Source organism: Pleurodeles waltl, chromosome 9, assembly GCF_031143425.1.
Source record: "Pleurodeles waltl isolate 20211129_DDA chromosome 9, aPleWal1.hap1.20221129, whole genome shotgun sequence".
NCBI lineage: Eukaryota > Metazoa > Chordata > Amphibia > Caudata > Salamandridae > Pleurodeles > Pleurodeles waltl.
Window position 1 is genome coordinate 68947410 of NC_090448.1, and position 26980 is coordinate 68974389.

General features: G+C 45.7%; 1 protein-coding gene across 2 annotated transcripts in view; it reads right to left on the minus strand.

Moving 5' to 3' along the window:
- The window catches only part of MBD4 (methyl-CpG binding domain 4, DNA glycosylase), a 152426-nt gene that overhangs the window by 58544 nt on the left and 66902 nt on the right, over window positions 1-26980 (minus strand). For both annotated transcript variants that reach the window (XM_069206318.1, XM_069206317.1), the window contains exon 3: window positions 19531-19596. In XM_069206318.1, coding sequence (XP_069062419.1) covers window positions 19531-19596 — 66 coding nt within the window. The remainder of the gene's footprint in view (window positions 1-19530; window positions 19597-26980) is intronic.

A 26980-nucleotide genomic window follows, 5' to 3' on the forward strand; every position in this document is an offset into this window, starting at 1 on the left:
ATTTGACCACAAAAAAAAAACACCAATAAGCAATGAGCTCACCCATAGACCATTCCAACTATTTGTATTATAAACAATAATTCTTAAACACACAAAGCTATAGTGATCTGTAGCTCAGACCTTAAGCCCTAAAAAGAGAGCCAGCAAAGACCAATAGGAAAAGAAGTAAAATGAGCAGATGGGAGGAGTTTGAAAGTAGGACAAGTAAGACTTGAGGATAAGCTGCAGACGTGAAAGACACTGGTTTTACCTGCGAAAAACTTAACACAAGTGAACCTTCTGACATTGTGTTAGACCACAAGATCACTGGCTTGTCAAAACCCCAAATCCCAGTTCCTTAGACCTGCCATACTCCTGGACCACAGACTAGGTAAATAAAGATACATACTTAACTAACAACATTTTCTGTCCAGGTGGGAAGAACTTCAAAAAATACATTTCTGAAGTACCAACACCAGTTCATTAGACATTTAAGCACCACTAAATAGTAGCACCATGATTTAATCGGATATTTGTGCACCACTAAATAGCAGCACCATTATTTCATGGCTGACTCAGCTACTGCACCGTCCAGAGGAGAATCAGAATAACAATTCTTTACAGCTTTTAACACACATGTCCTCTTCAAGAACCTGGATAACCTTTCACTATAACAAGCCAGGGGAAACTACTGCTTCTAATGAATACGGCTTTTGTCCATCTTAATTATTCTGAATTATCGCCAGCGATTACATGATAAACATCTAGCCAAAAACGTATGCAACATGCCTCACAGAACTTAATGCATACTGATCAAGGTAGCCCATTAGTCCTACAGAACTTCACTTTCATGCTATAATCAGGACAGAAACATCTATCCCAGACTAAAGCACCCCCCCCAATCACCCACCTTAATTTCTGCAGTCACATATCTTCAGCATTACCAATACCACACCCTTTATAAATCAAATTTTTTATTCTTTAAGCTGACGGTTTACAAGCAATAGAAGTATAGGCCACATAATAACGCCCATACTAGGACAGAGAAAATAATTCAGTTCATAGGAGCAAAGGAGAAACATTACAGAATAGACGATTAAAATATGAAACCCCACATACACGAAAAGTGTACTGACTGTTTATACCATTTAATAAAATATGGATAGCTGACAGGAGTTCGTAAGTCAGCCCATTCAGGACTTACAACCAAATAAAAAAATAGAAATTAATTTTGTTTGACATCATGAAAATAAAATATGGCTTGCCAAATATCACGGAAATCAATTTTCCCTTCTTTATCCTTCTTTCAAAATCTACACAACAAAACATATGCAACTTAAAAAAATACATTGTTTTATAAACTATTATGCACACATTAAATACCATTTCTCTGGGGCATCATTTAGTGAACTATGCTTAAGGTTTGACAATATTTAAAAAATAAGTAGGCCTGGAAACCCTAACCGTAATAAACTTTCGTGAATTTCACTTTCACATGGCCAAATTCACAGATGGAGTTTTGCTTACGTGAAAATCTTCTAAACAACTGCAAATTTGCTTTAATTCCTTTTTTTCACCTTTGTGGGAAATGTTTAACTCCTGTTCTTGTTGATTGTTATTTTGCAACCTTCTCCCGCATGGGAAGAAATTAGGGAGGAGTATGTGAGAGTTTGTGGGTGCACACATGCTCAAAGTCATTCCAACAATGGAACTACTACATCCCACCTACATCCAAGCATTATATGTGGATTTGTGGTAAGGTGGCAGAATCAGATCCTTGCTAGAATCCAAATCCTGATACAATGGGGACTCCTAACATATTCAAATAGGCTATTATCAGAGATCTCCTTTTAAGAGAACTCTGACAATTTTTCACCTCACTGCTTAGCACTAAGAGGGACAAGAGAATTTTCTTTTGTGACAAGCAGATTTCTGAAGCATCTAGTCCCAGGGACAAATAGGTATTTAATAAAATCCCAGACAACTGCATTATCCCCTCAAGAAATCAGGACCCTCTCTTTACCATTCCAACAATTTAGGTAGATATTTAGTTAGACTTGTAATACTTTATGGGCAAACCAAGCTCTTACACAGAACCATGTTACTTTTAAAGAAAACTTCTTCCAGAACATACTGATTGTCAAACAGTCAATTAGCATATAAAACAGTCAATTAGCATATAAAACAGACACGCAACACCCTTCACACAACTTAGGTGGCCATTTCGACCCTGGCAGTCGGTCTTCACCGCCGATGGGCCGGTAGTGAAGACTGCCAGATTATGAGTGTGGCAGTTTGGCCCGTGCCAAACTGCCACTTACCCGTTCCTACCGCCAAGGGGGTTGGACGCGCTGAGCCGGAGATGAGTTCCTGGTGGAAAGGCTACCGGTGACAGGAATTTGCATTCCTGTCGCCGGTAGATCACTCCTGCCACCCCCCCCATCTACCCAAGAGCCCCCCTTCCCTTACAACATTCCCACCCTCCACCTTCCTGAACCCCCCACAGTAACCTCCCACTCCCAGTGGTGGCCCCCTCCATTTCTGATCCCAGTACTTCCACCCCCACATACACACATGCGCCCACATGCACCCTGACACACACACACACTTGCATTCACAACACCCCCCAAATTCATACACACACACAACACCCCCACACGCAGTCACTACATTCACCCTCACTGACACGCATACACTCCATCCACCACCCCTCCTTTTCTCAACATACATACACACAAAAACCCCACTCGTCTGCATGCATGCACTCACCCCGATCCAGCATACACATTCACCCACACACGCTTCACCATCAACACATTTACACACAAACACCCCCCGCCCCCCATTCATTACACGCATACACACACTCACACATCCATTCACACAACCCACTCCCCTCTCCTTGCGGAGGACACTTACCTCATCCGACGAGGTGCTCCTCTGAGGGGAAGGGACCAGGGGCTTCCACCGCCAGCAGAGCCCACCATCAGGACACCACCAGGCTATATTACAGGTCATTATATGGCTGGCGGAGTCCTTTTGTCGTGGCGGGCCAGCGGTGGAACTGCCTCTGCACCTCCAACCGCCAGCACGACTACTGGAGGATGTCCGCCCAAATTGTGGTGGACATCCTTCAGAACTCTTAATATGGCTGTCGGAAAACCGCCAGCACTAGCGGCCTTCTGGCACCCACAGCTTTGGCGGTCTAAGGAAAAGACAGCAGAAGTCGAAATTACCAACTTAGTCCTTTTTCAAACAGGTGTAACTTCACATTTCAGTCAGACACCAATATAATTCATTATCATTTTGGGATTCTGTAAACACAATCTTAGATGTGGGCAGAGTACGGCACCCTTTTCAATATATTCAACCAACCACTATTCACTTTGGATGTGTCAAATTCAAATTTTTGGAAGTTATTAGGGGATCATCCCTAAAAGCACCTTTTTATGGTAGAAACTCTGTTTAATGTTCTAGCCCTTCCACAAAATCAGTAAGAAGGATAGTGCTCAGTGAAAGCAAAAACAGATGCCGGCAAAGGAGTTGCAATAAATCCGGATACTAAGGCTTCCAGGGCCAATCCGATGCAATATGAACATTTGCCTTGTAATAAGGAATCAACTGCACCACTCTCAGAATCAGAGGATATGGTGAAAAGGCATAATGTAAAGAAAAATCTCAGGATAAAATCAAAGCATCATAAAGACTCCCCTAATGAAACCTCCAGAGAACAAAACTGAACACAGTTCCAGTTCCTGCTCATGGCAGAGAGATCCACACAGGTGTACCATAGCAATGAAAAACATGATTGATTATCTCCTGATTAAGTTCCCACTTGTGATGGCTGCAGGACACCTGTACAGTGGATCTGGAATCAGATTCACCCTCCTGCAAACAAGCAGTTAGTAGACCAATTCCCTTGTCTAAAAACCAGTCCCAAACCAGAAACGTCTTCTCACAGAAGGGATGCTCTTATACCTCCATGCTTGTCCACATAAAACTGATATATTTTACGTGGACACTACTCTGACCTCCGATTTGGTCCAATTGCTATTTACACACATCTCCCACTTGAGTCACCCAAACCCTCAAGGGATGATGATAAATGGTAAGAAGGTAATATATTGGGAAAACCCACTTTTGTGTTGGGACGATCAGAGATTCAGAAACTGAATAACTTTTTGAAGCATCAAAATGTACTCTTAGTTTCACGGTTTCGTCAGGTACAATGGTGGATATGCATCTAGAACAACATAAAAAGGATTTTTTTAAAATGCACAATTCCATTTTACCAAACTTACACAACAACCCCCTGGCTGTCTGATGATAACACTGATGAAAACTTGACACCATTTGAGAAATGACCAACTATTCTTTTAATGGAGGAAATGATTTGAGAAGAATTGTGAAGGAAGCCCTCATGACAAAGAGCTCTCCTATATTTAATACATTATTAAGAGTAGCAATCTTTTCCAACAAGAGATTTGTATGAAGTCAAGACGAAGGGGTAAGGGAGTGTAAGTCAATTTCTTCTGAAATGGCAGAGAATAACCCTAATGCACAATCTGAACGACAAACTGGTTTGAAGTGCCTCTAACCTCTTCTGAAAAAAAAACAGGGCATGTCCCCCAACAAAGCCTCATGGAAAGGTAAAAAAAATAAATTAAGAAGGGCTTAGGATTTGTGGGAGTGGAGAAGATGATGATACTACAGGGTTCAACTGACTAACGTTTGTTCCATTGCTGCCCCTAAAAGGATTGAGGCTGCTGATGATGTTGCAGTATCGGGGCTTGCTTCAATGCAAGAACTATTATGTGTATCCCTTCAATTTTCTATACAGCTGAACACATTTACATACAGGGGGAGATTATACCAAAGTGCAAGCAGTAGCACAACTCTCACTGAAATTCCAGACTGAAGAATGAGTCTTCTCTCCTAACGGTCTTTGGAATAGAAAGGACATATCCATGAGCTGTACCTAGACTTCACCATGTGTGCATCCTTGGCATCAACAGTGGACAAACCAGTCTGCACTTGCTGTTTGATGCAACTATACCATTGTGAAAAGGTTCCCTACATTCCTCTGGCTACTAGGGTGCACCAAGAAAAAAACACCACCCAAACAGCATGTCAATACCAAGTAAAAGCAGGTAGCATTAGAAGACGAATATATCGAACCTCCTGATGCAACAAGTTCCTATAACAAGGGGACCAATAAGTTCTGAAGGTACAGCAATTAAAGCCCTTGCTTACCAATGAAAGCAGAAATCTGTGCAACCAACGTTTCTGCTTTAGGGAGAGACAAAAAGAAGTGTGGATCTGATGACAGTGGATCATACTTCAAGGCAAGAGATAGCATAAACGCTGGAGCAAATTGTAGGTTTAAAAATGCTGTATATGCATCATTTGTGAACACTCTATTAAAAGCAAGAACTACCTTGACCATTCGTTAGTCTGTTAAAATTTCTGTAAAGAGATGAGTTTTAGGTTTTTTAAATTGTAAAAAAATGTAAGTTTCTGCAGCATTCTATACTACAGAAGAATAATGTGCCATTAAAAGGGACATCTATTATAATTATCTTTTCTTTAAAAAAAACAAAAAAGTGTCTTTCATAAAGAATAATACAACTTGGACCTTATATTTAGTGTAAGCGATAAGAAATCTCTCTTTACCTAAAAGTTCCATCACACTCCACCCCACAAAAGTAAGCCTCAGCTGTTTGCCCTTCAACTGACCCTAAAAATCAGTCTAAATAGGAAGAATAGCTGATTAATTAATCTGGCGTACAGAAGTACCTGGCACTGGTGGTCAACGGACAACATCATACTTGATACAAGTACTGTGGGCCACAGGCCCCAGAGAACTGGCATTATTTACAACTCTATTAAGTTACTCTGAATGGCAACCCACCTGTTTGTAACTACCCTGCAAGCCATTTTGCCCATTGAAAAGGGCCTATAATTTGTACAGCTTGTGAAGCTTTTAACTTCCATTGGGACCACAAGTGTCACTGAGTTTCTATGTTCAGCTGGAAAAAGTCAAACACCTAACCAGATAGCGCTCTAGAGCATTTGCCCTTAAATGTTTAAAAAAAGAAATCCTGGGCAGCCATCTGGACCAGCTGAGATTTCCTCTTCTATAAAAAATAATACGTTATAAGATACATCCCTCCAGTATTTGCATTCATGATATGTTACACAATACTAATATTCTGTACTAAGATTATGTTTTACTGCCAGAGGTGGATCTTTTTCTTCCAGTAGTTTACATTTAAAATCAAATCGTAGCATTCAAACTAAAGTCTTATCCTGTAATATGAAGGGATTCAGACTAAGAATCTGTCCTTTCCCAGGATCAAAGTCAGGTCTAATGGACGTTGCTTCTTTTTCAAAGCTCCCGTACGTCGTTTTCTACAGCTCGTGTACAATGCTTCACTTTGTTTTCCTCACTTACCTTGACAAGTATTGCAAAATGTGCACAAACCTGCACACTGCAAAACAATTTGCATTCATCAAGAACGCAGTAACTCCTTATTAGAACATTGGAATGTTGAGCGTTTTTTTATTGAAGGCAATGAAGTAGCTCAGGGCTTCTAATGGCTGGTAAAAGCCCGGAGCCTCAACTTTCTATTGTTTGTTTTTCACAGCTGTTGCTGTGAACAAATACCTCATGGAGCCCAAGGGGATTTCAACCACCTGGAGCTCCGTGGGGTCTTTGTTCTACAAATTAGAACATTCTGTCCTCTAGGGGTGGAATGTTCTAAAAGACTTATTGCCTTACTGTCCATTATAGCCTGCCCTAGCTTGTCTATATTGGCCATTAAAGGCCTGCTCCCTTGTTAGAAGGCCTCGCCGCGGGCCTTTAATGGCAGATATAGCCCGCTATGGCGGGCAAAAAGGCTATAAAAGACAATGAGTTGTCAGTTACATGCAAGGCACATTAAAGAGATATTCCAGAAGCATACAGCACACAACGCAACAGACATAGGTGGTCATTCCAACCTTGGCGGTAAAAGGCGCTTACCGCCGTGCAGAAGACCGCCAGAACACCGCCGCGGCCGCGGTAAACCGCCACGGTCATTCTGACCCACAACAGGCAAACCGCCAAAATACAGACATCCACAACACAAAAGTCCCCCACACCAAAGGGCAGCGAGAAACTGGCAATGACCAAACCTCCACCGTCACGCCAACAGAAATACGCCCACACTATCACGAGACACGAATCCTCGTGGCTGTATTTCAACCGCGGTATTCTATTGGCGGTACACACCGCCGCGTTCAGAATACACGCACTTCAACAAAACACCGCCACATTGGACAATTACAAATACACACACCTGATACACATACACACACCACTCCCACACACCCAATACAATATAAAACACACACCCACATCACCCACAAACCTCCACTCCTAGAGAATCGGGACCACCCACAGAGAAAAGACATCCGAGCACCCAGACGTGCATTTTACTGTCACCCAGCAATATTAGCACGCACTTCACACAACACAACAATACACATCACCACACTTAGCACCACACAATCCACCCCACACATCACCCACACCACCCCATGGCACCGCAAAGACACCCCAGGTTTTCTAACGATGAACTCAGGGTCATGGTGGAGGAAATTGTACGGGTAGAGCCACAGCTCTTCGGGACACAGGTGCAGCACACCACCATTGCCAGGAATAATGGAGCTATGGAGCAGAATAGTCGACAGGGTCAACGCGGTGGGACAGCACCCAAGAAATAGGGACGACATCAGAAAGAGGTGGAACGACCTACGGGGGAAGGTGCGTTCTATGGTATCCAGGCACAACATCGCGGTGCAGCGGACTGGCGGCGGACCCCAACCTCCTCCCCCAGAATTTACAACATGGGAGGAGCAAGTCTTGGCGATCCTGCATCCTGAGGGCCTCGCAGGAGTCTCTGGAGGAATGGACTCTGGTAAGTCTCATCTTCACTACTTCACCCCCCCCACCCCACCAGCATGCCAACTCATACCCCCACCATCAAAATCCAACCCCCCCCCCCATCACATCCTGCTCCTTGCAAATGTCTCACCATCACAAGCCACCCATCCTAACACCAAGCCCTGCATGCGACCACAAAGCATGGACACCCATCACCAAAGCATGCCCACTGCACATACCCATCCCCCCCCCCCCAAATCACCGTCACTAAAGCCCCCACACGGGAATGCCAGCACTGGGGTACAAGGGCACCCACCCATTACACGCTATGGCACACACAAATGCAATAACCATACTATTATACCCCTGCAGGACCCGAACGCCACATCACCGCGCAGGAGGGTCCACAAATGTCCACTCCACCCCCAGAAGAGGCCCACAGTGAGGACAGCACCTCTGTCGACCTGGATCTAGATGACCAGCCCGGCCCATCGGGGACCTCTGGACAGTCGGTTCCCCTCAGACAGCCACAGGCCATAGCAGACCTTCCCCCCTCTGGGAACACCAGCACAGCACCCACCCAGCGGGCCCATCCCTCTGTCCCCAGGACACGTCAATCAGCGGTGTGTCCACCACTACAGGGCACCCAGGTTAACCCACCACCCCAACAACAGGGACCTGGGGGCAGTGGTAGTGGGCACACGGTCCAGGGGACTGAGGCCCAGGGAAACAGGGGAACTGGGAGGGCTGCTGTGCGACGGGGGGGGGGGGAGGGGGGGGGACAGGCCCAGGGAACCCACTCTCCACGAGGCCCTCTCCTCCATCATGGGAGCATACCACCACTCCCAGGAGACGACGGTCCTGGCCAGGTTTCAGGAGATCCAGCTTCTGCAGGAGGAACAGTATATGGGGTTCAGGGAGGAACTTCGAAACATCAGTTCCGCCCTGGCCACCACTGTAGGGGCTCTGAATCAGGTAGTCACCACATTGCGGGTCACTGTGGCAGGACAAAGGGCCCCTGACACTAGCATGGACCAAGAACTGCCTACCACCTCTGCCGGCGCTAGTGGACAGGAGGCCCCGCCACAGGACCAACAGGCCACCAGCACCCCACCCCCTGCAGAAGGAGAACCACCCCGCAAGCTGGCCCTGAGATCCAGGAAGAAGACAGAGTAAGATGCCAAGACCCCCGCCAGGAAAGGATACCTCCCTGAATGTCATCCCACTGTCCCACATTGACACCCTGTCCATCCTTATACTGCCCATGCTCCATTTTCCACAGGCATTTGGACATTGCACCTGTGAAACTAATAGTCTGGACTCTGCCATGGACAATCCTCCACCATCACCCCTCACCGATTTGCAACCACCCACCAATATAGAGCACTGAAATAAACACAGTTATTGCACAAAACAATCAGGAGTCTGGCTGTGAGTATGTACAAATGTATTAGACATTACCGTCCCAAAATGCATATTTACATTGTGATGCCAACATACCACTGTCACACAGCTGTAGTCCATGGGGAAACAAAGCAGATGTCACGCAGTATGGCCCACATCTCTGAAATTGGAAGGGAAAGTCACAACTCAGTTACCATACACAGGGGGAAAAGGTCAGACAGTAGAGAGGTAGTAGGGGTTAAGTATATGTAATATGCCGGGTTGGAATCTTACCTGTGTGTCATTGAAAATACTGCTGTATTACTGTGTTCCTGTTGTCTATGTCGTCCTCTTCGGCTTCCTCGTCTTCACTCTCCACAGGCTCCACAGCTGCTACAACACCACCATCTGGACCATCCTCCTGCAGAAAAGGCACCTGGCGTCGCAAAGCCAGGTTGTGAAGCATACAGCAGGCCACGATGATCTGGCACACCTTCTTTGGTGAGTACATTAGGGATCCACCTGTCTTATGGAGGCACCTGAACCTGACCTTCAGGAGGCCGAAGGTCCGCTCGATCACCCTACTAGTTCTCCCATGGGCCTCATTGTAGCGTTCCTCTGCCCTTGTCCTGGGATTCCTCACTGGGGTCAGTAGCCATGACAGGTTGGGATAACCAGAGTCCCCTAACAGCCACACCCGGTGTCTCTGGAGTTGACCCATCACGTAAGGGATGCTGCTATTCCGCAGGATGTAGGCGTCATGCACTGAGCCCGGGAACTTGGCATTCACATGGGAGATGTACTGGTCAACCAAACACACCATCTGTACATTCATGGAATGATAACTCTTCCTGTTCCTGTACACCTGTTCACTCCTGCTGGGGGGGGGGCAAAGCAACATGTGTCCCATCAATGGTACCTATGATGTTGGGGAAATGTCCAAGGGTATAGAAATCACCCTTCACTGTAGCCAAATCCCCCACCTCAGGGAAAATGATGTAGCTGTGCATGTGTTTCAGCAGGGCAGACAACACTCTGGACAACACCTTGCAAAACATAGGCTGAGACATCCCTGATGATATGGCCACTGTTTTTTTAAATTACCCACTTGCAAAGAAATGGAGTACTGACAGCACCTGCACTAGAGGGGGGGATCCCTGTGGGTTGGCGGATTGGTGACATCAGGTCTGCTTCCAGCTGGGCACACAGTTCATGAATAGTGGCTCGGTCAAGCCTGTATGTCAGTATGACATGTCTTTCCTTCATTGTCGACAGGTCCACCAGCGGTCTGTACACGGGAAGATTTCTCCATCTCCTTGCATGACCCAGCGGACAGTGCCTATGAAGGACAACAGCGAGCACAGAGTCAATCAGCCCACAGGTATGTAACCACAGTTTGCCAAAAACACGATTCCCAATGCACTGAATGGTTTGTATGAGTGTTGATGCAAGGCCTAGGTATGTGTGACGCAGTTAAAAGTAAGCCATGTGGGCCCTTGAAATGGCGGCTGCCTGATCTGTGAAGTGTGACAATGGGATGTGAGGTCAATGCGCTGGCGTGGCACACCGTGGCGGTAGGCGGTCGAAGACCGCGGCGCAAAGCAGCATTGGTTAACATTGAACCCTATGGGTCTCAGGAGCCAATGACTATGTGCGCCGGCGGTCGCGGTACGCACCACCGCGGGCGTGACCGCCATTTTCTATCTGCTTAATCACTCGATACCTGATCTTCCACAGGAGAGGACCTACACTGCAAGTGCTGCTGTGACCTCGGTCTGGAAGAGACAATGGCTCATGCGACTGGGGAAAGGGCCCCTGCCTTCACTGCTCAGGAATTGGAGAAACTTGTGGATGGGGTCCTCCCCCAGTATGCGCTACTCTACGGTCCTCCAGACCAACAGGTAAGTACACAGGGACCATGCTTTGTGGGCAATGCCTGTGTTGAGTGGGGAGGATGAAAGATGGTGGGGAGGGGAGCGATTGAGGCATGCATCAAACGACAGATGAGAGCATGTGCCACATGGCAAGGGTGGGGATGGGGGGCCACTCACATCGAGCATGCAGAAGGTGATGAATATTTTTCTCTCCCTGTACATGTCACATAGGTCAGCGCCCACCAGAAAATCGACATTTGGTGTACCATCGCCAAGGACGTCCGGACCCTGGGGGTCCACCACAGACGGGGCACCCACTGCCGGAAGAGATGGGAGGACATCCGACGCTGGAGCAGGAAGACGGCGGAGGCTCAGCTGGGGATGGCCTCCCAACGTGGGAGGGGTGCCAGTCGGACTTTGACCCCCCTGATGTCCCGGATCCTGGCGGTGGCCTACCCCGATTTGGATGGGCGCGTGAGGACATCACAGCAGACACAAGGGGGTGAGTACATTCTCATTCTGCTGACTTTGCGCGCAGTGGAGGTGTCTGGGTGGGGGAGGAGGGCTGTGGGTATCCCTAGGCCAGGGCGATTTCTGTAGGCTAGGACCCTCCGTAAGGCATGGCCCTGTGCCCCCGCCCCCCACCTCTGTAGGGTGCCAAGTACCGCTATTCATTGCCCTGTGTCATCTATGTGTGCAGATGTCGCTCATAGGCTTGTAGGCCATGTCCCACGGATTGCGTAGTCGACCCCAAGTGCGCGGCGTAGTGCAGGGGGCTTCTGTGTCTGTCCTGTCCGCCAACGGTGTCGCCAATGCATGCACTCAACATGTCTTTATTTTCTCCCCCCCCCCTTTTTTTGTGGTCTTCCTGTTCATGTGTGCATTAGCATCATCAGGCGGAGGAGAAGTGGCATCGGAGCACGAGGGAGCTGCATCTCACATGGCCATGGCGAGCCATGCAACGGATTTGGAATTCACCAGTGAGACGGAGGGGAGCTCCACAGCGGGGACTCGTGCAGATGTCAGTGACAGCGACTCGTCCTCTGAAGGGAGCTCCCCGCAACAACAGGTACAGCCGCCACCCAGCGCACCAGCACCGTCCTCCCAGCAGCCCCTCAGCGTTTGCCCCGTGCCCGCTCACCCAAAAAGGTGGGCATCTCCTTCGCCCCTGTCACCTCAGGCCCTGCCCCTGTCACCCCTGCTGCCCTCAGTGAGGAGGTCATTGACCTCCTGAGGAGGCTCACTGTTGGGCAGTCTACCATTTTGAATGCCATCCAGGGTGTAGAAAGGGAGGTGCACCAGAGTAATGCATACCTGGAGGGCATTCATTCTGGTCAGGCTGCCCTTCAGCGATCGTTCAACACTCTGGCCTCAGCACTGATGGCAGCCATTGTTCCCGTCTCTAGCCTCCCCCCTCCAACTTCCTCCACCCAGACCCAATCCCCTGTACCTCTGCCTATCCCAGACACACCATCAGACCAGCCTGCACACACCTCAACACCCAAGGGAAGCTCAGGCAAACATAAGCACCACACATCACACAAGCAACATCCACATGCAGATATACCAACACCCACTGCCTCCACTGTGTCCCCCTCCTCCTCGTCTCCCTCCTCCCTCCCTGTCACGTCTCCACTCACACCTGCATGCACAACATCTTCAGCTACTACGTCCATCACCAGCACACCCACCAGAACCCCCCGCACACGTGCAGTCACCACCCCCACTACCATTTACACGTCCCCTGTGTCCTCTCCCACTGTGTCTGTGACCCCCTCTTCCAAGCTACACAAACGCAGGCAGCCACCCACCCAACAGCCATCCACCTCACGACAGCCTCCAGCCCAAGCACCTGCACCCAAAGACACCAGACTGAAAACTCCTACAACCACAGCCTCTTCCTCCACTCCCATACCCACTACACCTACCCATCCCTCTGTTCCTAAATTGCTTTTCCTTTCCAAACTTGACCTCTTTCCTACAACTCCCCCACCCCGTCCATCTCATAGGACTCCAGTCAGCACCTCAGCCACCACAAAAGCGGGACCTGTAATGACAGTCTGCCATGGACTGTGGAGTCCCCCACCCTCAAGGGCAGCCAGTTCAGTAAGGAGCCAAGGCACGGCCAGCCCACCCCCGGTAAAACATCCGAAGATTGTCAGTGGCCGGCGCGAGAGGCCGAAGACACCAGGGACCAAAATCCCTACCATGGCTCCGCCAGGAAGTGTGGTGCCACCTGGCACACCGCCAAAGGTGGGGAAGGGCCACAGTCGAACAGGGAAGGCTGGGAAGGGCAGCACGCCCGACAAGACCGCCACCAGCCCAGCTGGCCAGGAGGGCCCCGCCAGCCCCATCCCAGGGGGCAGGAGGACACCAACAGGCCCGGTACTGCAGCCCAGGAGGGCCCCGCAAGCCCCATCCCAGGTGGGCAGGAGGACACCAACAGGCCCGGTACTGCAGCCCAGGAGGGCCCCGCCAGCCACACAACAGATGGGCAGGAAGGCACCGCCAGCCACAGGTCAGGGCGAATGACCTCCACGCCATGGCCGGATCTGCTGAGCTGGACACTCATCCGATGCACCGATGAACAGGGCACCGCCGTCTCAAGCACCGCTGCACTGGGCCCTTCATCTCAAGCACCACTGCACTGGGCCCTTCATCTCAAGCACCGCTGAGCAGGGCACCACCGCTGAGCAGGGCACCACCGTCTCAAGCACCGCTGAGCAGGGCACCGCCGTCTCAAGCACCGCTGAGCAGGGCACCGCCGTCTCAAGCACCGCTGAACTGGGCACCGCCGTCTCAAGCACCGCTGAACTGGGCACCGCCGTCTCAAGCACCGCTGAACTGGGCACCGCCGTCTCAAGCACCCCTGAACTGGGCACCGCCGTCTCAAGCACCCCTGAACTGGGCACCGCCGTCTCAAGCACCTGGGCACCGCCGTCTCAAGCACCCCTGAACTGGGCACCGCCGTCTCAAGCACCCCTGAACTGGGCACCGCCGTCTCAAGCACCGCTGAACAGGGCACCGCCGTCTCAAGCACCGCTGAACAGGGCACCGCCGTCTCAAGCACCGCTGAACAGGGCACCGCCGTCTCAAGCACCGCTGAACAGGGCACCGCCGTCTCAAGCACCGCTGAACAGGGCACCGCCGTCTCAAGCACCGCTGAACAGGGCACCGCCGTCTCAAGCACCGCTGAACAGGGCACCGCCGTCTCAAGCACCGCTGGCCCATTGGCAGAAGGGGCAGGCCCGCATCTGTGTCGGGCAGGGCTGCACGAAGCACTCTGGGCACCAGTCCCCCTCCAGAACCAGTGGAGACTGTTATCCACTTGAGAGACTGTGGCTTTGCACTCCCCAGGATGGAACAGTGGGCAAACCACCCACTGTAGAGACTTGAGAGACTGTGGCTTTGCACTCCCCAGGATGTTCCAGTGGGCAAGCCACCCACTGTAGAGACTTGAGAGACTGTGGCTTTGCACTCCCCAGGATTGAACAGTGGCCATGGAGGCCCCTCGTGGATCTGGCGCCGTGCACTCATCTGGCTGAGGTGCCCCCCCTTCCCTTCCCCCTGAGGTGCCTGTAGTTTTGCTATCTGATGCCCCTGCAGTGTTCTCTCCGTTGGAGTCAGGTATCCTGTGTGGGCTTTGCCCATGTGATTTGGGCCCAGTGGCCCACGGACAATGCCTGCTACAATGATCGGACTTTAAAATGTATGTATGTAAAGGTTTTAGATGTGTGATATATTTTTAAGCCAGTGATACAATATATTCCAATGTTTAGAATCATTTCCTTTTGTCTTTGCATTCTTCCGGGGGGGTTTGGGTGGTGTAACTCTGAGTTGTTGCTATGCATTGATGTGTGTGTTGTAGTGGGTGAGGGTGGGGGTGGGTGTGTCGCGTATGTGTGTCCCCGTAATTTTTTGCCTCCCACCCTCCCCTGTGTCGTAGGTGCAGTACTCACCGTTGTCTTCTGCGCCGGCGTTCGTGCTCCTGGTAGAGGAGCAGGAAGACAATCGCTGGGAGGATGTGTAGTTCGGGTTCCATGCTGTCCAGATTCCTCGTGGGGTGTATGGAGGTGAGCGTTTTCCGTTCGAAATGGCTGTTTCCGCCGTGTTTTTATCGGCGGGACTACCGCCCCGGAAAAGGTGGCGGATTGGTAGGTTGTGATAGGGTGGGCGGTACATTGACTCTCGCCTGTCTGTTGGCGGTGACCGCCGCGCTGTTTGTTTGTCCCACCGTGGCGGGCGGTGTGTTGAAGTGGCGGTCTCTGTTGGCGGTTTCCGCCAGGGTCGGAATTCCATTTTTGTTACCGCCAGACTGTTGGCGGTTTAGCCGCCGCTTTAACACCGACCGCCAGGGTTGGAATGACCCCCATAAACTCGGCAAAGCATGGTTCAGAACAGTTCACTCACCCTTTACAAAACCAATGTTCATAGAAACAAAGTCCAGATCTGTGTAGAATTAAGCAATCTAGACACTCCAAAGTTTCAAGACGGCATATTAATGGCAGCCTTGGGCACAAATGCCAATACAAGTGCAATGGAAATCAGGAAACTTGTATAGGTGGCTAGCTGAGAGTATACCATCGGACTAAAACAAATAGATTCTCTCATAATTATCTTTACATTCACCCCATCATCTACACTCTGCTTTATTCACCCTGTTGCCATCTCACTCACCACCAGAGCAGGAAACCGTATATGCCTATTCTACTGCAAGAATGTTCTCTTATTTGACTGTACACCTATGACCACGATGCCTCTCGTCACAACCTAAGGTTTAATTTGGATAACAATTTAAGTAGCTGGACAAAACATAACCTGTCTAGCCAATGCACTGAACGTATTCCGCCTCTTGCACATTTGTAAGCTTGTCAATGTTATACATTTCTGCACTTGCTGTGAGAGGGATGTGAGCATATGAAAACGCTAAAAAAGATTCTTTGAGGAACGAGCACACTAAGATATTGACAGAGGAAGAAGGGGGACGATGACTGAATTGAAAACAGACAGACAAAAAAGATGGTGCAAACGAAGTGCTCCAATTTGGAAATAAAAAAAGTACGGAATCTGCAATCCCTAACTGGAAACAAGCTCCAGTTCAAGTGACAGCTTTGCATACTGCACTACAGAAGTTCACCTTTGGCTCATTGGGTAGCACACCAACAGACATTCAATGTAAACCTGTGTCAGAAAAAAAAAAAGGTGAAATGGAAAATGTACTTACCTATAACATTAGTCTCCAGCTTGGCAATCTTCTCTTGATTTGCATGCTGTCTGCACATTCCTAAGATTAAATGGCCGTCTGTGACATGCGGTCATGTATGTCAATTAAATATAAATAGGAACTGCAGAGTTGGGACATGGTTGGAGCTCATTGTAAATCATTGCCTGTTAATAAAGTTGAGGCTAAATAAAGCAGAGAAAATATGTTTATAGTGTTATGCGATCTGCCAATTGTTTATCTAAAGCCATGTCAGTAAGTAAACCTGACCAATGTGTCGACACTGGAAAAACACAATAGTCTAACAGTAGCCTGCAAACAGAAATCTAATTTGAACAAAATCTGAAACAGGCTGGGGGACATCAAGGAGTAACAGGCAAAGCAGAAAATTTGGACTAGCAGGATTCCGTAAACTAAAATTAGAGTGACAATAAAAAGGTATAATCTGACAGATTTCTTAGTCAAAGCACAGAGGGTGGAAGATGGTTTTTAGAAGACCAAAAACAGTAAAACATGTTACGGGAATGGAAAAAACATTTACCAAAGTGAGCATACGTGGTAACATGGGTAGGTGCATCACTGTCTCTACTGGTGCAGCTTTCAGCTAAAAAGACCAACGTAACAAAGAAAGATGCCATTTGGTCGACGGGATTTTTTTTTTTTTTTTAAATGGAAAAAGATAAGAAAGTCTGCAAGAAGGGGGAAATTGAGAGGTTAAAATAAGGGAGAAGAGGACAAGAAATAATGTAATCCCCAAAATACAAGAGATGCTACAGTCAGATGGGGGAATGATTGGCCATTCTGAGCCTTAGATGAGCAATTGCCTGAACTACGCAGCTCAACGCAATATGCATACTAAACAAGCTGCCACAAGCCTTCGACTTTCAATAAGCCATTTAAAATCATCACAAAAAGATTGCTGGACAACTTACCACCCCATTCACCATTTGACCAACTGAGCTTGGCACGCCTACAAACCCATGTAAGAGCATGAATTCTAACACTCTCATGCCGGAAATGAATAAAGTTGCAAGAGGGATATTTTACAAGAGGAGATATACGTTTTTTCTTTATCTAAGTTTCCCTCAGATGGTACAAGCCAAGACCAACCATATACTTTTCTGTCAAGATTATGTCAATGTTATTTACATCTGAGCCTCCTGTCAGGCAATTCAGAAACTACAGAGACTCCAGAATGCAAACAACTCCTTAACCTCAATATAAGGACTCCCATTTCAACAGCTCTGCAGTTCAAAGACTACAGACTTCCTGCCTGCAGCCAGACATATCACTTTTAAAGATATGTTAATAGCGCATATGGCCAGTCACAGCTCCAAATCTATTTTCTTTTAGCATAAATGCCATACTTATCAAACCAGCGCTCTCAAATATAGTTTGGCCCCTCTCTTAACCACTATGTCGTGCACTGATGAGACTTTTCAGTTCAGATGGCCAAGATATGAAACTCTATTCTCTACTAGAATTGTAATTTAGAACCATTTACAATATGGAAAAGAATTAAGAACCAGGCTCTTCCCATATAATTCAAATGAAAAAACGAATTCCCTTGCAGATCACAGCAAAAATGTATTACAAGTTCTGAGGTTAATTTTCAATTATCAAAAACAGGTTTGAGGACTTCCAAGACTGCCCCTTACGAAATATAAAGGAGGCTTTAGGGGTCATAAGAGTACTGAGCTTTCACTGGCTTTCTCTCAGACAATAGTTCCTGCTATTGTTCACTATTCACAACAGATATGAAGGAGAGTAGCGATACAGGATTCTGGCTTAAAAGAGCACTACATTTTAATTCAATCTGCCAAACAGAAAGCATACAAATACAGTGTAAACACTGTAAAACAAATAAAGATAACATACTATAGTACTGCAGTCACTTTTAGTTAACAGTAACTGCATGAAACACTGAAGTGCCCAAGACGCATACGAGTTGAAATATTCGGCATGCTAAATAAATGACTGAGTTCTACAAGCCATTAGTGATATATACTGATCAACCTGTACTCTAGCAGTAGGTAACACAGACCTTTAAGGATGAAAAAAAAATCCAGAACATACCAAGGAATCTCCTTTTCCAAACTCTCATTCAATGGATACATATGGATTTTGCGTGGGGTGGAAATGGGCCTCAACTATTTCGATACATGCTAATGACGAAGCCAGAAAAGGAAGAGTTCAGAGATTGGCAACTTCAAGGAATATTACAGTGATGTCAAACTTAAAGTGGTCTTTGAAAGGTCTCTACAAAGACTTGAGAACCATCTGACATATGTATCTGACAGTGGTGGGTAGATGAACATGGGACTTATCCTCCAGAACAAGGAGGATAGTTAAGAAATGTACAAGTTATGACATCTGCAGAGCTTTGATTGTGATGGGTGAGCGGTGAATTAGCGCTCACATTCTTTTCATCTCCCTATACATCACTTTGCCACAAGCATCAATTTAAACCAGCAGGGCAATCTGACAAGGGGGGCTGTAGGGAACAGGTTTACCGGGTATTGATTGGGATGAGGGGTACTTTGAATGAATTGGGTTGTTTGACATGTGTAACAACAATTTGGGGCTCAGTGAGGTAGACAGGCTGTTTTACCTAGTTTCGAAATTGTCCCTGAAAAAAGATTAATAGAAGGTAGGACCGCCCCCACCCCAACACCTGAGAATCTTTTCAGCATATATGCAATACCCAGAGGATTCATATCAGATATAGACACAGAGTCCTTAGGATGTCCTGTGTGATTGAAAAGAGTCTATATGTGAGTGAGACAGTGAGGCGTGGACAACAGGATAAAACTGTATATAAACGTATGTTCAACATGTCCATGATCCTCCCAAGTTCCTGAAAGCTCAGTAAAGCCAATCAAAAAGTACTAAGGATACCTGAAGGAAGCCTAGGGTTGGATCTACTCTTACTCAAGGCCCTTTAGCTTATTTAATTCTAAAACTGATAGTTACACTAGTGTACTGATGCTGGTTCATAGCTTAAGTGGCACACACCTGCTCTAGTGCTGTTGAAAAATTGAATATCCTGTGTGAGGGTAGTTGACCCACTAGTGCTTGAATTTAAAATATTAAGCAAATATTTTCAGAAAAACAAGGTTTTTAAAGCTTTTATGAAGATGCCTTACCCCCTTCAGTAAACTGTTTGGCAAAATATGGACTGGTTTTTCTTTTCTCCACTTGCGGCATTAAATCTACAAAGAAATTGTGGGGAAAAAGAAAAAGAAAACATTAATAAATTAAATTGGCAACTCTCATATGAAAGTACAGACTAGGTTCATTGAGCCAAGAATACTTGTGTTTAGCTTACATAATAATATATCTTTTTATAGAGCACTGAGAAATACATATATTAAGTATATCAGGTTCACAAACATTTTAATTCCATGGCAGTGAGAGTATACATGCCTACTTCTATAACAGTCTTTGCATTTGTTCAGGAAAAAAAAAAAAAAAAACACGTTGGAAAGTTTCATTTTCAATCTGCGTTAACCAAAAGGTAAATCAACCTCCAAAAAGTGTAGCACTAGTATGAATGAATAAAGGCACATCTCAGTTATGTATCAGTTAGAGTGGTGGCTGCAAACAATTAATTTAAGTACATTAGTTTCGGTACTGCAAGGTTAGAAAAAAATGGATTTGGACAGAAACTGCTAAACGCATCTCTCACTTACTAGAAATTTAACATGAAACTGATGTACAAAATAGAGGCTGCTTTTGCAAATGATGGAGGCCAATGGAAACTTCTACAAAACTGGCATACACGGTATATTTTAACACTTCGACTGCATCATATACGTAAGTGGCAGCACACTAATGTTGGAAACACAGTATCATTCAGATTTTTTATTTTATTTATGTAGTTTGCTTGACGCACATTAGAAGACTGTCCCTCGGCTTCCTGCCTTAATTTTTTTTTTTTTAAACTTCTAAACAGGCAATCATGCATTCAGTGTCTTCACAGAGACCTGCTAAATATTAAATGTTTTGACTGCTTTCCTCAACCTGAACAAAATGGACTTGATTTCTCTGGCAGAGACTTGCCGATGTGTAGATCAGTTTCTGCAAATTATCAGTCCCCTTTCTAATGTTTTGCGGATGTCAGAAGTACTGACTGCCTGACCTCGACAACTGTCATTTGGCGCTATATGAACGTCTCCTACAGGTAGACTAGGTAGCTTCTTTGAAGAATTTATAATACAGACATCAGTTTGAACGTGATCCTTCTAACTGCAGGCAGCACGTGGAGGGTGTCAAGACCAGCCCTAATGCCAAAGTTGCCAAGTCTTAAGACTAACCTAACTGCTATGTTTTGGAAAAATTGGAACAGCTCAAATTGCCATTTTCACAGTCACCTCAATACTTCACAGTCTAACTGTAAGTTTAACTATCATGCAACAATAGTTTGTGGCGTTTAGTGTCCAAATCAATATGGTTTGCTTGAGGTGCACTGAACAAAAAAACTAAATAATGCTGAATCAACCACTATTCCTATATGAACCCAAATTACAGACTCGTCCCTTACAGCACACAGTCTTCCTGCCATATCTGAAAAGATGGTAGAAAGAACAAAGATTTCTGAAGACTGCGTGAATCTACCGACTGTCCGCATCCATGCTTAGAGTCTATACGTAAGGCAGCTTTTCTTACTTTTAGCTTTTGCCCATTACTTTTCATCCTCAAGGCTACATTCTCTAGTTCTCCTTTTAGAGGCAAAAACATCCTCAGAGCTGCTGACATGGACATATATCATCACATGAACCACACAGTAGTGAAACATGATGCTTTGACTTGTATTTAGAAGGAGCAACATACAGTCTATGAGTAAAAGAATATCCATTTAGGTGTGCATTTACAAGCATGGGTGACAATGATGTATGGAGGATGAGCGCAGCCAATGACAAAGTACATCACTAAGCTACCAATGATACATTAATAAGCATAGCACTGTGACTACTTTAATTTCCATGGATTGAAGTGGGACTAAAAGTTTAGGCAAGGGAGGCAAAGGAGAGGGGGATGTCAGTCACATTAGTACTCAATCCACATCAAGTGAGGTTTTACCAAGGTCTCGAGTAAGGGAAGGAGATGAAAGCCCTCAGGGTCCTATGGACCGATTACCACAGGGTGCGTCTAAATGCAAACCACAAACACTAGACTGCCCCCTCTGGAACCTTAAAAAGGGTAATCTTTCAAACACTTGAGAGCTCCACTTATTGGTATGTGGTACAATTATTAGATCAAATGTTTCTATTGCCAATCGTAGCCAGCATCTCTTGGATCCGAGAAAAAAATGTGAATTCTTTAAAATATGGCTGGTTTAAGGATCGAAGGTTGTGCATAATTTCGCACACCTGATTTTTTATTTTGTAATGACCACAGGTATAAGCCACTCTCAAAGTAACACTTCCTAATATCACCCAGCAAAACCTACCCAACATTCTCAATCACAAGGAGCTTGATGATCTGTACAAGAGTTCAAATGAATTTCTAAATATTTTTGACAATGTCATCTAAGCATGTGTTGATTTTTTCAGGCCAAGTAGATTTTGCTATTATGTGCTAGTGCCACAGATTAAATAACCTTTAATTAGTGCATTTATATATATTAATAATATCTGTGTCTGAAATTCCAAAGAAACGCTTCAAGGATTTAAAAAGTCGCAAAAAAAAAATAATAATAAAAAAATTAAAAAAACACAGCACCTGCACACACAGCACAACAGGAGAACCTCTATGTCCTCAAGCAACGTTTTCTATATCCACACTGAATGGCCACTAAATAGGTTAACAATAGCAAGGAAGAGGTCAAACAAAATGTTGGGTTGTAAAAACAGAAATAATACAAGCAGAAAGAAAGTGAGGTTCTGTTACAATTGTATTGTGTATACATCAACAGTACAGCTTAGATTGGTGTACCCTGTTCACTTGAAATACTGCATCTAGATCTTTAGTCCAAGCTGTAGCAGTAAGCCCAAATCATCTGCGGTACTGCTTAAAGACCTTCAAGACCAGTTGTGAGTGCTGTGTTCACCTCTCAATGATTTTCTCTACATAGAATATTGCAAATACCATTAGTGAACATCTTACCATTTTGGAGTGAACTTTATGATTTGGACAGTTTAGGGGAGCACATCTGGAGTTTTATACCCAGTTGTGGAGGAATTATCAAAAGGGTCATCTACAGTACTGTTCAAGTACCTGATGATGTGTCTGGACTGATGAGTGGATGGTGAATCCATAAATAATGACTTGTGTCATAATTGTAAGAGGTATGTTTTTGAAGGCTGGATGGGCATGGAATGCATGGTAAATCTATCAGGCCTCGAGAATTCTACTTGCCTGCTCGATATGGCGAGTTATATTTTATCAGGTCAAGCTATTTTTAGGACCTACTCACCCCTTCTGGCGAGTTGACCAATAACAGGTGTTCTGTTCAGTCAAAGTAAAGGAGCAATAGAGATGCTTTTATATCTTTTTCTTGTCATATTTGCTCTGTGTTCAGAGACAGTGGTCAAAAGTTAGTCTTTTTTCCTTCTGACTGCAGAGATCTAGGATTCTGTAAGGTAACTGCCTGCCCTGCTGTATAAAGTGTGAACTGAAAGGGAAACCCCTACACCCTACAGCCTAACACAACATTTAAATAACTAAGTCAACTGTATAAATATTTCAAAATTCATGCCGGCAGTTGTAAAAGCCAATTTTTTGTACTTCTGTCAGATGAAAAAAATATTTTAATAGGATGAAAAAAAATCCGAACACTTTACCTGGTGATTGGCAAATGATAAATGTTTTCTGAAGCCAATTTTCACAGATTGTTAGTATACTATATACTATTATTAGTAAAGCTGCAAGTTAGTGAGAAGGTTTTTGGACATTTCATGGACATTGACCGTCTATAAACAACAGTGTGCTACCACATTATGCTTTAGTAATATACTAAAAGTGAGTGTTTACTACTAGTAAACTAAGAGACACGTCATGGATTATGTGTACCCTATATGTGGGCTATTTTCTCATTATACATGGAGCAAACGTTTAGTCTGTTTAATCAGAGGTTTTTTTGTACAGCAGAAAAGCTGAACTCACAGATTTGAAGGTGCATTCATGTGTGAGAATGAAGAAAGACTAAAAAACAATACTTGCCTAGGATCACACAATTTGAGATGCGTTTACGGGTCAAGTGCATTACTATCAGGTCGAGTAGATTATTCAAGTTACTCGACCTGCAGGTCTAGTAAAATGTATATGATTTTTCTGAGCGGTCTATGAATAACTGATGGCGAATAATGATTTCCTTCCCCATCTACTTTACAGCCGTATTCAATCTTGATTTCTTTAATCTCGGTCAGGGCATATAAAATATACTATTCTAAGTGGAGCACCTCATGTATGAAACAATCATACTGCAACAGAAAATTGTTAAATGCTCTGTTAAATGCTCTGCTGCTCATTGACTTATTTATGTGCAAACCTTTCAATTCCTAATTTCTAGGGGCATCTCTGGGAAGGGAAATCTGCAGAGCCGGAGTCAATCCCTGCTGAATAGCTATTTCTAAAGGATCTAAACGGTCCGAGTGATCAAAGCCATTGAGATCTTTATCAATGTGCAGTTTAACCGTGAATTTTGAAGTGGTAAATTAGGTTTTTGTCATGGTGTGTGTCAAAAACATTGTTCAAGTCCTCAAGTGGCCCAGTTTGGTGTGGGTCTCAGTGGCCATAACAATCAGAGTACTCATCAATATAAGAACGGAAAACAAGTGAGCTGATGTCACTGCTCTGTTTAGTGGCAATGACTGTTTTTGAGGTGACACTCTGGGAGCCATACACAAAGGTAAACTTACATGTGAGTACATCTACATGTGAAAGTTTACTCTTACACTTTGTAGTAAATTTACAGCTTTTGGCAATTCACCATTTACAGTTGAAATTTTACTACAAAGTATAGGCTTACATGCTTCCACACACTGAAACTTAGGGATGAAGCCTAATTTATGAGTGTAAAGTTACCACTTGCAACTTTTCACACATAGGCGGAGACATAGGTGGAGATCTTCCTATGGGAAAGTAAAGAGAGAAGTGTAATAGTTTATTGATTTTTTAAAATAACAGTAACATTAAGATCAATGTTAATGTATATTAACTTCAAATATTTAACTTAAATTTTAAATTCATAAAATTGCTACAGCACTTTTAAACCTGTAAGTGCGTGTGACAGCCAATGGCAGTCACACGCACACCCGCCTTGGTGGGTCTGATGGCCATTGGCAGTCACCAGGGAGGGCTTTTATAATCCTCCAGTGTGAAGCACTGGAGAATTTTTCCCATGAAAAAAATTGGGGGGGGGGGGGGGGAGCAAAATTGCTTTTGCGCGCACCCAACCACTCCCCCTCAAACCTCCTCATCTGTGACAAAGACAAGGAGACTCACCTCTTTCCAACAATGCCTTCCTGGTACCATTTCCTTCTTGTGGACCACGGTGCGGCCGCAATCCATGGTCAACGTGTGGTACCCGTGGGCCCCAGTGACCACCACCTCCATGGGACAACCTCCTTCAATATACACATGCAGCGGGTGCGCAAAATCGAGTTGATTTGGCCTTTATGACAGAAACTTAGGCCAATGATAACTCTGTCTCCCCACCCCCAACAACAATAGATATATTGAGGAAAGAAGACATCACTTAGGAGTCAGGGCCTTTCAGAAATGCCTATTCCTCTGCATGCTTCCTTATGTAATGGAGCCCCTTCACATTCCCTCGTTCCCAGGGAAGTAGGCTAGGACTTCTGGGATCTTTCTATTTTCTAGTTCTCCCTTCTCTTAGCAAGTATTAATTTTAAGTCCTGGAATTTACTGGTCACCATCTTTTTTTAAGAAGTGCGAGGAGACCAATGTAAAAGGCAGTGGGCTGGCCTGGCAGGGACCAGCTTCTCTGTAATCTCCGCAAGTAATCTAGTGACCTAGTACAGTCAGAGCTTGACATGTACATAGCATATGTAGAAAGGTGGCACCTACTGAATTTCATTTGGGGCAGGCCGCCTCCGTTGTGTTAAAATATCTATTTATCTTGTCTGGGGATAAATATGCTCTATGCAATACATAAAAGCTAATGAGTTTGAATCTTGCATTTCTGGAAACTCTGGGAATCCCCTCCAGTATGATCTCCCACATGCTTTCTGGTATCAGTACGCCCAAGTCTGCCTCCCATTTGGCTCTAAGATAATCGAGGGGTTGAATCACCTCAGTTTGCAGATAACTGTACAGAAAAGTAATCAATTTAAATGTACCCTCCGCCTGGTGCACAGAGGAACTGCAGCGGTGGGATATATGCTCAACGTCCCATACCCTCCACTGCTGACGAATGGTCGTCAAGAGCAACCCATGGAGAAGAAAGTGGCCTCCCGGCAAGCCAAATTCCTCTCTAAACGTCTAAAAGGGGGACGAGTGGCGTCCCAGAAAAATCCCCCAATTTAGTGATGCCAGTTTCGACCCAGGCCGCTAATCCTTCCCACCCAAGCTCACTTTTTAGTAACTGAAGAACAGCTCGGAGCAGCTCCGGAGAGTAGTGTGTCTTAATGCCGGACTTTCTCACACCTCTCGCCCAGCATTTCTGTATAGTTCTGTAGGCATGCAATGGAAATTAGATGGAATTAGATGTCTGCAGCACCAATCTCAGTAATGTATTCTCTTGGAGGGGTGAACCCATCAGGGGCTCATCAAGACGGTGCCGACGTACTAGCCATTTCGCTAGTCATTGTAGTTAGGCAGCCAGGTAAGAAGATTCAAAGTCTGGGGCTGCTAGACCACCTTGGGACACTGGACATTGAAGTGTGGAAAGTGCCATCCATCGACAACCCGATCCCATATAAACACTGTGATGATTGTGTTCAATTCTGCAAAGTAGGGTCAAGGTACCCATAGTGGAAAAGCCCCAAAGAGATAACAATCAGGGCAGAGCCATCATCTTAAGAAGGGCTACTCAGCCTGCTACTGACAATGAGAGCTTGCCAGAAAGCCATAGCCAACTTCAATTTCTGAAGAGCCCATCAAACATATCTGTGGTGTAGTGATATATTTTAACTCCCAGATAGGGGAGACAATGGAGTTCCAGTTTTAGGGCTAGTGGGAGGTCCCGCAGGGCAATAGCCACTCCAATGGGGAAAAGGTTGTTTTTTGTCCAATTTACCCACAATCCAGACACTTCAGCAAAGCTTTCTAATAAGAATCTGGCTCCCTAAAGATCCTCTTCTGTATCCCGCAGGAACTTGAAAAGATCATCAGCATATAGGGCTTTCCTCTGTATATGGTTAGCTGTCCGAATGCCTTCATAGTGGTCCCCCGATAGAGCTAACGCCACAAGAGAACCACAGCAATGGCAAATATTAACGGGGAAAGCAGACACCCCTGCTCAGTGCTCCTCCCTAGTGTGAAACTCTCCAAGATGTACTGGCCCGTTCGACGTCAAGCCACGGGGCTAGTATAGAGAAGAGGCGCCCAGGCTATAAAATCTGGGCCTAATGCCATGATAGCCATGCTATCCCCATGACACCTTCTCAATATCAACTGTCAGTACTGCAG